The sequence below is a fragment of the Erinaceus europaeus genome, unplaced genomic scaffold (genome assembly GCF_950295315.1).
Source record: "Erinaceus europaeus unplaced genomic scaffold, mEriEur2.1 scaffold_719, whole genome shotgun sequence".
Taxonomy (NCBI): Eukaryota; Metazoa; Chordata; class Mammalia; order Eulipotyphla; family Erinaceidae; genus Erinaceus; species Erinaceus europaeus.
Genome location: NW_026647494.1, coordinates 46,035 through 61,788, shown reverse-complemented (window position 1 = coordinate 61,788; position 15,754 = coordinate 46,035). Strand labels below are relative to the sequence as shown.

The following is a 15,754-nucleotide window of genomic DNA, read 5'->3' as shown; positions in this document are numbered from 1 at the left end:
AGGGCATGTGTCTTGCTATGTGTGAAGCCTAGATTTGAGCCCAGCACCTCATGAGAATGCCACTATACTGTGGAGAAACTCTGGTGCTGTGGTGTCTCTCCATCTATCTAGAAAAAGAAGTCTTTGAAAAAGTCTTACAGGATGGGGGAGATAGCATAATGGTTATATAAACAGACTCTCATGCCTGAGGCTCCAAAGTCCCAGGTTCAATCCCCCATAGCACCATAAGCCAGAGCTGAGCAGTGTTCTGGTATTTCTGTCTGTCTGTCTCTCTCTCTTTCTCTCTCTGCATCTGTATCAAAAACATAATATAATATTTTTTTAAAAAGAAAATGTCTTCCAAGGAGCAGTGAAATCATAAACATGTAAAGTCCGAGCACCGCAACAAAATAAATACATAAGTAAAGCAGGTAGACATTTGGGATCCCTAAAGAGAAGTGCTTAAAACATTGCACACAGCTGACAAGTCACACCCAGAAAACAGCAGCTTTCTGTGGTTTCCCCTTCTCCATACCTGTTATGGTGTTGACAACTGTTCGAAGGATCGTGGGAGGCTTGATCAGTTCTTTGAGGATGTTTGACTCAGTAGCCAGTGGAAACCCATTGTCAAGCATCTCTTCCAATACCTCATAAACCACAACTACATTGTCTTTGATCACTGGCTCTGAACAGACTCCAAAGTAATCCTGATGAAAACACAATACTTACAGTTACCACTTAGGGACTGTATCAAGGGAAAGGCTGTTCCAGGAGAATAAGTCTAGTCTAATAAGTCTAGTTTTGTCTGTATATGCTTCCAAGATATTCTATAATGGGGAATAAACCAAACCTATAGTTCTGATTCATCAGAAAAAAATACTGAACATAGTAGTACCATTAACTTCTATATACATCACAGTTAAGTCATTAAAAAATAACCTTTTTGGACTATTTTATTCAACTAGTATGTTTATGTAAAACCAAATTGAATCTCTAAATGGGTCATGAGGATGTGATGTACAACTTGGTAACTATAGTTAACAATATTGTATTATCTATTTGGGGGTTACTAAGAGTATGGAGCGTTAAAGTTCTTCAAAAGAAAAAATAACTATGTGAGGTGTGCAATCTTAACTAGATTGATTGTGGTGACTACTCAGCAATGCGTACAAATATGTATTCATTATGTTGTACACCTGAAATTAACAAAAAGCTACCTGATATTACACCTCAACTAAAAACAACACAATCAATGCAATTGCCTATATGTGTTTACAAACAAGAATTACAACTATGCAAAACTGATACTGATAATACTTGATATATATTGGGCCTGAAAGTCTTAACTCTATGATGAACCAAGAGAGGAAATAAATAAATGAGGCCAGGGGTATGAGCCTGCAAACCAGAAAACATCTTTGGATCAGTTCCTATTCATAGTATTCTAGGATTCTAAGAGCTCTTGTTTTCCTGCCCCATCCCCCAGCCCCTACCCAAGACTATCATTGTTTTACTGCCCTTGGAGTACTGGAATTTAGTGGAAAGAATAAACTACTTTCCTCTTTGAAAAAAGGAAAAAGAACTCTTGTCTTCTAGATACCAAAGACTAAATTAAGGCATAAAATTATATGGTTTCTATTAAAACCATTGGATTTCAAATAAGATGGGCTCAAATCTTAGCTGTCCATACTAAATTAAGTCATGCTAATTTGACTCTTCCTTAATAGTATAATAAAGACAATACACACCAGACACACAGGGATGTTATAGAACTGATTACACAGTAGTATGTGAAAAAGTGTTTGATAAACATTATTAAGCATGAGCTGAGGAAGCAGTACAATGGTTATGCGAAAGTCTTAGATGCCTGGGGCTCTGAGCTCCAGATTCTATTCCCAGCACCACCACAGAGCAGTCCTCTTGTCAGGGTCTCACTCTCTCTTTCTCACTCTCTCATTAAAATGAAATATTTAAAATAAATACGTCTCCCGGATCAACTAGGAATACCACCTGGGACCGAAACAAGACAGAACTAGAATGACTACAAGAACCCACCAAATCACCGGTGAGTGAAAACACATGTGGCTGGTGACAGAGAGGAGCCTAGGAAGAGATTAAGTGGCTGGTAACAGTCCTGCAGTTTATCAGCTGAGACACCACCTCCAGTCTGCTCCACCAACAAGGGGACAGCTGAAGGGAGAAGAGGAATCCCGGGAGACTCACCAAGTGCAACTCTGAGTCTCCATTGCTACTGCCCTCAGAATCTGGAGCAGCGGCAGGGAGGGACACCAGGGGACAGAGATCCAACCAGGGAACTCAGGAGAAGACCTATACCTCGGTGGCATAGCTGTGGGGCTGTGGAAGTCTCTTTGCATAACCACTGGAGTATCTCTGCCACACCCTGCTTTATCTCTTGGTTCCATAGCCCCCATGTCCACTTGGTCGATTCCAAATTATATTCCTCCATGAGGATAATTTCTGGAACCATCCATTCCACCCCGGTTCCATGGCTGCCAGTTCTTAGCAACATCGCCCTGCCAGATATTCGTCGGGATGCGGCATCATCTAAGTTCATTTCCCATGTCTACGCTCCACCGGACCTGCCAATACGGATATCTTCGCCCACTCTGTCCAACGCTTGACGTCTCATCATCCAATCTGGTCCCCTACGCCTACACTGAACTTCTCTGTTCCAGACTCTTGGAAACAGAGTTGGCAGTCAGATGAGGTAAAGAACAAACACCTCATCACAGACCCCTGCAAGCGTCAACCCGCCTTTGACCCAGCACGTTATGATTGGGCCCTCCTCAACAGCTATCGAACAGGCCATGGCCAGTGCGCCGCTATGTTCTATCGCTGGGGAGCCAGAGATGACCCGAACTGCCCCTGCGGCTACAGACAGACTATGACCCACACAGTCAACGACTGCCACCTCTCCAGATTCAAAGAAGGTCTTGAAACTTTACATCAGGCTCAACGCTGTTGACTGGCTACGGAAGAAGGGCAAACGCTAGAAGAAGAAGAATCTCTTGGTCAGGAGTCAGTGATTAAGCTAAGAAGCCTACTTGTAGTTTAAAAGCCCTCAGGCTCCGATAGCCTAAAGGGAAGAAAAAGAAAAAGAGGCTTTTAAACCACTGAGCTCCAACTCAGGGATTAAAAACTACTGAAACAACTGTTAACTTCCAACACTGTGAACCCTTTAATTACCTTACTTAGACACCAAGTCAATGCAGGCAATAGTGATCAGTAATTTGAAAAGTACTGAGATAGGGAACTTACAACATAATATATAAAATGGTTAAACCAACAAGAAGAAATAATGGAGAAACAAACCAGGACAACAGTCCAGCTAAAAGCCCCCCAAAGGGTGAAGCACAAAATAACGAGTTTAACATCCAAACACTAGCTAAGGAAATAATAACAGGAGTGAGTAAAGAGTTTGAAAGAATTGTAATCAGAAATACAGGAACAACAAATGAGAATATGGAAGAAAATTCTAATTATCTCATGGTTATTAGAGAGCTGAAAGCTGAAATAGCTGAGCTAAGAACATAATAGCTGAACAAGCTAAAACAGTATCAGAACAGGGTAACAAAATAGATGAACTCCAGAAAACAGTAGAGGGCAGAGAGAATAGAATCAATGAGGCTGAAGACAGAATCAGCAGGATCGAGGACGAATTAGAGACAACTAAAAAAGAAGTAAGAGACCTCAAAAAGAGATTAAGAAATGCTGAAAACAACAACAGAGTCCTATGGGATGACTTAAAAAGAAACAATATATGCATTACTGGCTTACCAGAGGAAGAAAGAGAGGGAGAGGAAGAAAGCATTTTCCAGGCCATAATAGCTGAAAACTTCTCTAGTCTAGACAACATCAAAGACATAAATATTCAAGAAGCTCAGAAGGTCCCAAACAGAATTAACCCAGACTTAAAGACACTAAGACACATTATACTTAGATTGGAAAGGAATAAGGATAAAGAATAAGGATCCTGAAGGCTGCAAGAGAAAAACAAAGAGTCACCTACAGATGAAAACCCATAAGATTAGCAGCAGACTTCTCCACACAAACACTACAGGCCAGAAGAGAATGGCAAGATATCTATCAAGTGCTCAATGAGAAAGGCTTTCAACCAAGAATACTATATCCTGTTAGACTGTCATTCAGACTAGATGGAGGCATCAAAACCTTCTCAGACAAGCAACAGCTAAAGAAATCAACTATCACCAAGCCTGCCCTGAAAGAAGTTCTGAAAGGTCTTCTATATAAACAGTCAGACCACCATAAATAGGTCATATATCAGAACACTCTAAAACTCTACAAGAATGGCATTAAAATATCTTCAATCTTTGATATCAATAAATGTCAATGGCCTGAATTCACCTATTAAAAGACACAGAGTAGGAAGATGGATCAGAAAACACAACCCAACAATATGCTGTCTATAGGAAATCTACCTAACTCAACAAGACAAACACAGACTTAAAGTGAAAGGATGGAAAACTATCATACAATCAAAACTATCATACAAGCCAATGGCCCACAAAAAAAGGCAGGAACAGCTATTCTCATATCTGACACGATAGACTTTAAAATAGATAAGATTAAAAAAGATAGGAATGGACACTACTTAATGCTCAGAGGATCAGTCAATCAAGAGACTTAACAATTACTAACATCTATGCACCCAATGAGAAGCCATCTAAATACACCAAACGTCTACTGAAAGAGCTACAGCAATATATTAACAGCAACACAGTCACAGTAGGGGACTTCAACACCCCACTCTCTCAACTTGACAGATCATCCAGGCAGAAAATCAATAAAGAAATAAGGGAGCTAAATGAAGAGATAGATAAACTAGAACTGTTGGACATTTTCAGAGTCATTCATCCCAAGAAACTGGAATACACATTTTACTCAAATCCACATGGGTCATTCTCAAGGATAGATCATATGTTCGCCCACAAAGACAGCATCAGCCAATTCAAGAGCATTGAAGTCATCCCAAGCATCTTCTCAGACCACAGTGGAATTAAACTAACACTTAACAATCAACAAAAGATTAATAACAGTCCCAAAATGTGGAAGCTCAACAGTACACTTCTTAACAACTTCTGGGTCAAAGAGGAAATCAAGGAAGAAATCAAAATGTTTAGAGACTTCAATGAAAATGAAGACACAAGCTATCAAAATATTTGGGACACAACTAAGGCAGTACTGAGAGGGAAGTTCATAGCTATACAAGCACACATTAGGAAACAAGAAAATGCACAAATAAACAGCCTGATTTCACATCTTAAAGACCTAGAAGAAGAAGAACAAAGGAACCCTAAAGCAACCAGAAGGACAGAAATCACTAAAGTTAGGGCAGAAATAAATAACATTGAGAATAGGAAAACCATACAAAAGATCAACGAAAGTAAATGTTGGTTCTTCGAAAGAGTAAACAAAATCGACAAACCTTTAGCCAGACTCACAAAACAAAAAAGGGAGAAGACCCAAATAAATTGGATAGTAAATGAAAGAGGAGATATCACAACAGACACCGCAGAAATTCAACATATCATGCGAGGCTTCTATGAACAACTATATGCCACCAAGCTAGAGAACCGGGAAGAAATGGACGATTTCTTAGATACCTACCAACTTCCAAAACTAAGTAAAGAGGAAGTGGATAACATGAACAGGCCCATCACAGCTAATGAAATTGAAACAGTTATCAAAAATCTCCCCAAAAATAAAAGTCCTGGACCAGATGGTTTTACAAATGAATTCTACAAAACTTTCAAAGAAGAACAAATACCTCTACTTTTAAAAGTCTTCCAGAAGATTGAAGACACTGGAATACTCCCTGCCAGCTTCTATGAAGCCAACATCACCCTGATACCAAAAGCAGACGGGGACACAACCAAAAAAGAAAACTACAGACCAATATCTCTGATGAACATAGATGCGAAAATACTGAACAAAATTCTAGCCAACCGGATACAGCAGTATATCAAAAAGATTGTTCATCATGACCAAGTGGGGTTTATCCCAGGCATGCAAGGTTGGTTTAATATACATAAATCAATCAATGATTTATGTATATTAATGATTTAATATACATAATGACTTAATATACATAATTTACAATGATTTAATATACATAAATTACAATGATAATATACAATGATTTAATATACATAAATGATTTAATATACATAAATGATTTAATATACATAAATATACATAATATACATAAATTATACAATATACAATGATTTAATATGCATAAATCAATCCACCACATCAACAAAAGCAAAATCCAAAAACCACATGGTCATATCAATAGATGCAGAGAAAGCCTTTGACAAAATACAACATCCCTTTATGATCAAAACACTACAAAAAATGGGAATAGATGGAAAATTCCTAAAGATAGTGGAGTCTATATATAGCAAACCTACAGCCAACATCATACTCAATGGTGAAAAACTGGAAGCGTTTCCACTCAGTACTGGGCTGCCCACTGTCACTATTACTATTCAACATAGTGTTGGAAGTTCTTGCCATAGCAATCAGGCAGGAGCAAGGAATTAAAGGGATACAGATTGGAAGATAAGAAGTCAAACTCTCCTTATTTGCAGATGACATGATAGTATACATGGAAAAACCTAAGGAATCCAGCAAGAAGCTTTTGGAAATCATCAGGCAATACAGTAAGGTGTCAGGCTACAAAATTAAGATTCAAAAGTCAGTGGCATTCCTCTATGCAAACACTAAGTTAGAAGAAATTGAAATCCAGAAATCAATTCCTTTTACTATAGCAACAAAAACAATAAAATATCTAGGAGTAACCAAAGAAGTGAAAGACTTGTATACTGAAAATTATGAGTCACTACTCAAAGAAATTGAAAAAGACACAAAGAAGTGGAAAGATATTCCATGTTCATGGGTTGGAAGAATTAACATCATCAAAATGAATATACTACCCAGAGCCATCTACAAATTTAATGCTATCCCCATCAAGATCCCAAGCACATTTTTCAGGAGAATAGAAAAAATGCTACAAATATTTATCTGGAACCAGAAAAGACTAGAATTGCCAAAACAATCTTGAGAAAAAAGAACAGAACCGGAGGCATCACACTGCCAGATCTCAAACTGTATTATAGGGCCATTGTCATCAAAACTGTTTGGTACTGGAACATGAATAGACAAACTGACCAGTGGAACAGAATTGAGAGTCCAGAAATGAGGCCCCACACCTATGGACATCTAATCTTTGACAAAGGGGCCAGACTATTACATGGGGAATGCAGAGTCTCTTCAACAAATGGTGTGGGAAACAATGGGTTGAAACATGCAGAAGAATGAAACTGAATCACTATATTTCACCAAATACAAAAGTAAATTCCAAGTGGATCAAGGACTTGGATGTTAGACCACAAACTATCAAATACTTAGAGGAAAATATTGGTAGAACTCTTTTCTGCATAAATTTTAAAGACATTTTCAATGAAACGAATCCAATTACAAAGAAGATTAAGGCAAGTATAAACCTATGGGACTACATCAAATTAAAAAGCTTCTGCATAGCAAAAGAAACCACTACCCAAACCAAGAGACCCCTCACAGAATGGTAGAAGATCTTTACATGTCATACATCAGATAAGAGTTTAATAACCAACATATATAAAGAGCTTGCCAGACTCAACAACAAGACAACAAATAACCCCATCCAAAAATGGGGGGAGGACTTGGACAGAAGAGATCCAAAAGGCTGAGAAACACATGAAAAAATGCTCCAAGTCTCTGATTGTCAGAGAAATGCAAATCAAGACAACAATGAGATACCACTTCACTCCTGTGAGAATGTCATACATCAGAAAAGGTAACAGCAGCAAATGCTGGAGAGGGTGTGGGGTCAAAGGAACCTTCCTACACTGCTGCTGGGAATGTCAAGTGGTCCAACCTCTGTGAAGAACAGTCTGGAGAACTCTCAGAAGGCTAGAAATGGACCTACCCTATGGCCCTGCAATTCCTCTCCTGGGGATAGATCCTAAGGAACCCAACACATCCATCCAAAAAGATCTGTGTACACATATGTTCTAAGCAGCACAATTTGTAACAGCCAAAATCTGGAAGCAACCCAGGTGTCCAACAACAGATAAGTGGCTGAGCAAGTTGTGGTATATCTACACAATGGAATATTACTCAGCTATAAAAAATGGTGACTTCACCGTTTTTAGCCGATCTTGGATGGACCTTGAAAAATTCATGTTAAGTGAAATAAGTTAGAAACAGAAAGATGAATATGGAATGATCTCACTCTAAGGCAGAAGTTGAAAAACAAGATCAGAAACGAAAACACAAGTAGAACCTGAACTTTAATTGGCGTATTGCACCAAAGTAAAAGACTCTGGGGTGGGTTGGTAGGGAGAATACAGATGGAAGAAGGATGACAGAGGACCTAATGGGGGTTGTATTGTTATATGGGAAACTGGGGAATGTTATGCATGTATAAACTATTGTATTTACTGTTGAATGTAAAACATTAATTCCCCAATAAAAAAATAAAAATAATAAAATAAAAAATATAATAAATACAAATAAACCTTAAACACTATGTAATATCAAATGCCTGAATAATGAAATAATTTAGGGAGGAAAGCTTGACGTCACTGTGTGTTTTCATCTAGCAATGTTAGGAGGAGAAATGCCACAGTACTACTCTTCTACTTGAATAACTTCCTCATTCAGGTGCCCCAAGTAGTGGTCAGGGCTTCAAATCCAGGTCCTTGAATATGATCCCGGGTGACCCATCTTCTGGAGCCTTTTCTTTGAATATGCTGCAGCTTTCCGGTACCTATAAGTAGGGTGCAGTTTTCCAATTATCTCCTCAAATTATGACATCTAAACTATGCCATCCAAACTATGAATGACATTCAAAGTTGAACAGACTCTAGATGTGACCTAAGCCATATCAGATAATGCAAACTATTAAAGGCATTCCAGTAGCCAAGAGCACCTGGGCAGCAGGAACATGTTTTTAAAGCACAAAGATGTCTTCCTTAAGAAAAATGAGAATTTAGCAGACCATGAGGTAGCACCGTGACTATAGCATTGGACTCCCAAACATGAGGTTCTGAGTTGAATTCTCAGCATCCCATGTCCCAGTGATGTTCTGGTTCTCTCTCTGCTAATATATATGTTTATATTACTCCCTTTTTATATATTACTCCCCTTTTTTGCCCTTGTTTTATTGTAGTAATGATTGTTGTTGTGATTGATGTCGTTGTTGTATAAGACAGAGAAAAATGTAGAGAGGAGGGGAAGACAGAGAGGGGGAGAGAAAGATAAGACACCTGCAGGCCTGCTTCACCGCCTGCGAAGCAATGGGTGGGGAGTCAGGGGCTCAAACCGGGATCCTTACGTGGTTCCTTGTGCTTTGCGCCAGGTGTGCTTAACCAGTTGCGCTACTGCCCGGCTAATATATATTTTTAAATTGAGAATTTAAGGGGGGAAAAGTTATATACATTTCCTTCCCAAAAGTTTCTTAAAAAATAAATACATGACTAGATTTTATAAATCAGGTGTAAAGGAAAGGAGATTTGTAAGTGACTAATTTCTATAGCAGAAGTGCTTGTAATTCTTTTTTTTTTTTTTTACCAGAGCACTGATCAACTCTGGTTTATGGTAGTGCAGGGGATTGAACCTAGGACTTTGGAGTCTCAGCCTGACAGTCTGTCTTGCATAACCATTATGCTATCTACCCCTGCCCAGTGCTTGTGATTCTATAGTTGGAAATCTTGTCACATTCTGGTACCAAATTAATTAATTAATTAATTAATTAATTAATTAATAATAATAATAAAGCAGCCAGAAAGGACACACACCACGTAAGACATTAAAATCAAAGTGTGCCTATTAATTTTATGTTATTATCTTTTATTTACTTATTGGATAGAGACAGCTAGAAATCAAGAGGGAAGGTGAAGATAGAGAGGGAGACAGAGACACCTACAGCCCTGCTTTACCACTCACAAAGCTTTCCCCCTGCAGGTGGGGTCCAGGGGCTTGAACCCGAGTTCTTGCACATTGTAACATGTGTGCCACCACCTGGACCCTTTTCCATTAATTTTTAATGAATGTTTAAAAAAACATAAGTACTAAATTCCCAGACATCCAAATCAACAACTTCCCAGTTTTCCCAAATTCCTCTGTGGTTCCCGCTAGATTAAACAAGTTTTTCACTTCCTATCTTATGACACGTTACATAATATCACCATGGTGATGTGAAACAGATCTCAAATTTCACCAGGAGGGTAAATAAATAACTATTTGTAAATCGTAACTATAGGACTTGTCTACTTCTAATTCCTCCACATACCAAGGTGTATGATCCTTAGGATTTTACTGTAGGAAGGAAATATGGTAGGCTACATGAGAATTGGAACCCCAGAACTGTAGTACCAAAAATTACCCATGGGGAAGAAATTATGAAATATATAAATATATTTTTATTCTCTCTGGATGACTATCCTAGACATGTGATATAGATATGATTGTGAATGAAAGGACTCTGACTTGTTTTCAAATTTTTATTTTTTCTTTTACCAGAGCACTGTCAACACTGGCTTATGGCAGTGTGGGGGATTGAACCTGGGACTTGAGAGCCTCAGGCATGAAAGTCTCTTTGATAACCATTCTGCTATACTCCCCACCCTGTTTTCAAATTTTTATAATTTGTGTGTCATCAGTGTCTTATTAAATTACAAATTTCTATATTCATGTACCGAAGTCTACCCTTCACTTGACACAGAAGTTAAACCAAAAGGCCTTAACTTCTCATCTGAATTATGCAAAAATAAAACTCCAACTGTTAGAAGTTGAGCAATTCTCTTGGGGAAAGAGTTGTCCGTCAGAATCCAAAGTCTGCACAGTTAGAAATCCTATGATAGGGGTCAGGCGGTGGAGCAGTGGGTTAAGCGCATGTGGCGCAAAGCGCAGGGACCGGAGTAAGGATCCCGGTTCGAGTCCCCGGCTCCCCACCTGCAGGGGAGTCGCTTCACAGGCGGTAAAGCAGGTCTGCAGGTGTCTATCTTTCTCTTCCCCTCTCTGTCTTCCCTTCCTCTCTCCATTTCTCTCTGTCCTATCCAACAACGAATTGCGTCAACAAGGGCAATAATAATAACCACAACGAAGCTACAACAAGGGCAACAAAAGGGGGGAAAAGTGGCCTCCAGGAGCGGTGGATTCATGGTACAGGCACCGAGCCCAGCAATAACCCTGGAGGAGGAAAAGGAAAAAAAAAAAAAAAAAGAAATCCTATGATAGAAAAAGAAGTAATCCACTCTCTGCCCTCCCCAAAAATTTTTGGTCCATACTCCCAGATGGATAAAAAACAAGGAAGTTTTCAATGGAGTGGATGGAACACAGAACTCTGGTAGCAACTGTATGGAATAATACCCCTTTTATCTTAAATCTTGTAAATCGGGACTCTGGTGGTAGCACAGTGGGTTAAGTGCATTTGGTGCGAAGTGCAAGGACTGAAGTAAGGATCCCAGTTCAAGCCCGGGCTCCTCACCTGCAGAGGAGTCGCTTCACAGGCAGTGAAGCAGGTCTGCAGGTGTCTATCTTTCTCTCCTCCCTCTGTCTTCCCCTCCTCTTTCCATTTCTCTCTATCGTATCTAATAATGATGACATCAATAACAACAACAATAACTACAACAATAAAAAAACAAGGGCAACAAAAGGGGAAATAAATAAATAAATATTTAAAAAATCTTGTAAATCTTAACTCCCCCTGTACCCCACTTCCTAAGATCTTGAAATCTATTCCTGAAAGAAAATTCAAAATGGTGTGGTCTGGGAGGTGGCGCAGTAGATAAAGCATTGGACTCTCAGGCATGAAGTCTTGAGTTCAATCCCTGCCAGCACATATACCAGAGTGATGTCTGGTTCTTTCTGTCTCTCTCCTCCTATCTTTCTCATGAATAAATAAAATCTTAAAAAGAGAGAGAACTCAAAATGAAAATTGTATCTTGTAAAATGTATCCCCTAGTTTTTTTCAGTGTTTTAAATCTCATATAGAGAGAAAAAGAGAGGGAGAGAAAGAAGACAAGACACTACCACACCACTTGCACAATACTCCCAGTCCTCAGTAAAATGTTTACAGAAAATTTTTCCAGTCATAATGTGCAGCAAAAAGAGCTTGTCACTAGTCTACATATGTTCTGGACAAAGACTCCAAAGTCAAGAAGAAAGCTGGGTTCATGAGTAAGTTAGATTTTTCTACTTACTGTCTTAATATATGTTTACATATTCATCACTTTTTGATGTAATTCAAAGTATGATTAGTGGTTAGCATCAAGTTCACTATAAAAAATTAAACAGAATGGGAAGATAGCACAAAGGTCATGCAAAAGACTTTCATACCTAAATCTCAGAGATCTCAGGTTCAATCCCTGACATCACCAGAAATTAAAGCTGAGCTGTACTCTAGTAAAATAATAATAACAATTAATTAATGTAATTAAACATCTTCGGTTTATAGACCTTAAAAAACAGGGTATTTCCAATCTCTAGAACTCACAAGATTATACAATCATATCAGGTCCTGTGGCTTGTTCATGCCACGGATACATAAGTAATTTGCTATTTATTTTTGACACAGCCAGTTCAATAAACAAAAACAAGAATCTTACTGGAGGACACAGGAAGAAAGCAATGTCAGAATTCTGGTATATATTTAAATTCCTTAAACAGCAATAGGGAGCTCCCTGGATAATAAAGCAGTGCTGTAGTGTCTCTAAGTCTGTTTCTACTTCTCTCTAAAAATACATATAAAAAGTTGAGCCTGAGAACTGGGGAAAACAAAGCAAGAGACATTCATGCCTGAGGCTCCGAGGTCCATGTTCAAACCCTGGCATGGCAATAATCCAGAGATAGGTGGCGATATTAAAAAAAAAAAAAAAAAAAAGTTGGTCCTATGAGTCCAGTCAGGGGAACTGCGCATGTACAAGACACTGAGTTCATTCCCTGATGCAACATATTAAAAAAATCTTTTATTAAGGCTGAACACAATGAAAATAGAACTGTAAAGAGACTTTATAATTTACATACACGGTCCACACATTCACGCACCTGAAATGTGTCCACTACTCGGTGAAGGAACTCAATGACAAATAGAGGTGGGACCTCCGTCTGGATCACAGCCACAAAAAAGATCTTATGGCGGTAAACACTTAAGAGATAGTGGTGAGGAGTAGGGATAACTGGAGGTACGTTTTCTGCCTCAGTAGCTCTCTCTTGTGCCTCAAAAAAGTAGTCACAAACAGAACGGCTGACCACACTTTTCCAGTGTTTCTCCAGGAAAATATCTCCAGAGGAGTTGATTAAGAAAAGGCTATGGATCATGGTGGAGAGTGTCAGTGAAAAAGGAAAGTCTTTTCCAGTCTGAAAGCCTCAGGACTCTGGAAACAAACAACAAATGCCAAGATCAGTTCCAAACAACAATACATCCCCCTCTTTTCCAGCACTTACTCATCTTTCAAGATTAGTCTCACATCACCCTCTACACAAAAGCATGAAGTATCCCTCCCTAGAATTCTTAAGAATCATCAGACATCTTTCTTATCAACCAACCATAAACTGTCCACTTATATTTATTATTGAATTTATTTTTTAATTTTTATTTATTTTTTTACTATTGAATATATTTAAAATTTAACTTAATTTTTAGATGCCTATTTCTCAGCTGGTCTGGAAGGTCCCTGAGAAAACCGACTAGGCCTTAAGGTTTTTGTTGCCTCACTGCATTTGAAAGGACTTCAAAGAATACCAATGAGTTTCATGTATTTGACCATAACTCATACATACATACATAATAAATGTTCAGGTTTGTACAATCTTGTATGGTAGCCTTTGGTCAAATGAGGTCACGGGGCACTCAGCTGGTCTGCACTGAGATGTACTGTGAGTCCATGCAACCAGATTATGAAGGCTTGGTATTAAAAAAAAATCAAGATATTTTACTAATAACGTATATGAAACGAGTTGGGTTAGTAAACCAAATAATTCACTGTTGATTATGTATAAATATTAATGCTGTACATACATTGGGTTGGATAGATTTAAAATTAACATGACCCTTAATTTTTGTTTTTAATGTGGTGCTTCAAAAATGGAATAGAGTCTCTCTATGTGGCATACTTCTGGATCATGGGATGAAAAGCTGTCAATAGTGGTCTTCATGTCATCAGAGCCCTGAGTACTTGTGATCCCCAAGGTTTAGCCTTAAAAAAAAAAAATCTCCGGGGGAAGGAGGGGGTAGGGTCTCAGGTTCCTGGCGCAGCATCTCTACAGAATGAGATGAGAAGCGAACTGGTCGGGGTGGTCAGTTCACTAAGGCCTGTTGTACCACGTGTTCCGGAGCAAGCCTGATCCCTCGGGCCGTGGACAAGAAGCGGCGCAGGGACGGGATGCGCAGGGTAGGCAGGATGTGGAGGAGGAGAGAGGTGGCTGCCCAAGTGGGTCCTGTCTGCGTCGGTCCCCGCCGATGGAGACCCTTGGGGGCGGGGGTGAGCACTGGGGGTCTCAGGTGAGCTCACATCCTCCCTCCCTCAGTGACCGGGGCTGCGGTGGCTGGGCCTGGCCCGTAGACGCACACGTGTTGCCATAGCAACAGACTCCCCTAGCCTCCGTTTCCGGGCGCGAGCCCGCCACCTCCCTGGTTCTCTCTCCCCGCAGCATTTCGCAGCTCGCAGGGTCCGTCCTCCGGCATCCCGTGACTCCGTCTGCCCCGCGCGCCCCCGCCCCGACCCTCGAGCGCCCTAACACCACCCCACCCCACCCCACCCCACCCCAGCTGGTTGCAGACGCGCGCCGCCGCCCCCACCCCGGACCCGGATTGCTCGCCCTGCTCACCAGCGTTCGCTCGCTCGCTTGCTGGCTCGCTAGCTCTTCCTGGAGCCCAGGGATCCGGGGCGCGGACAGGCTCCGCCCCCCGCCCCTACCGCCAGCACCTCCCGCACCCAGCCACCGCTCGCCCGCTGATTGGCTAACTTGCTGGCCTCGCGCCAGCACCGCCCCGCGACCTGGGTCTTCCGGCTACTGATTGGACTATGGTGATATGCTCCTCCCTTTTGATTGATTGCTGCCGCGCTCTTAGCCCTACTCCGGCTCGTGCCCCCAATTGGCTTCTGTGCAAGCTTGGGTAAGGTTTGATTGGCGCCGCAGTCCTGATTGACTGCTGCAAACAATCCGTGGCCCAGCCTGGCAGTGTCATCCAGTCCTTTAGGGCGGGGCGGCTAGTATGGCCACAAGCACAACGGTAAAATCAACTTGCAAGGGGGTGTTCAACAGTCTGTAATCCAGGGCACGATTTAGCTAAGAGTGTTTCATGGATAGTAAATCATAAGCAGCCATAACTACTCTCCATTAAAGAAGTGCCTTTGAAAACAGACAAGACGCCTTTTTATTTGTGTGTACGATGTAAAGTACAAGTGATTGGTTGTCTAGTATCTTTATTTGTTTGTTTATTTTTTCAAATACATCCAGAGCACTACTCAGTTCTGTCATAGGGTGCTGCCATGGTTTGAAATTAGGGTCCCAGTTTGGTGAGCTATCTTGCCACTCCTAGCTGGATAGTATCTAACAGGAGCTCTTCCGACCTCAGCTAGAACATCACCTGCTTGACTTTGGGCAAGACACGTAACCTTCCAAAAGTCTCAGTTACTGGTCTGAAAATAAGGGCGTTGAGGCAAATTCTTTCCAGATTGCA

General features: G+C 40.4%; 1 protein-coding gene across 1 annotated transcript; it reads right to left on the bottom strand.

Moving 5' to 3' along the window:
- Positions 1-452: 452 nt before the first annotated feature.
- On the bottom strand, positions 453-15,001 carry LOC103113232 (adaptor related protein complex 3 subunit mu 2). Its single transcript, XM_060184070.1, has 3 exons — positions 14,899-15,001; positions 13,117-13,445; positions 453-686 (listed from the first exon to the last, which is right to left on the bottom strand). Exons 2-3 carry the CDS (start codon positions 13,387-13,389, stop codon positions 468-470), a joined length of 492 nt encoding a protein of 163 aa, XP_060040053.1. The 5' UTR covers positions 13,390-13,445; positions 14,899-15,001; the 3' UTR covers positions 453-467.
- Between the last annotated feature and the right edge of the window lie 753 nt (positions 15,002-15,754).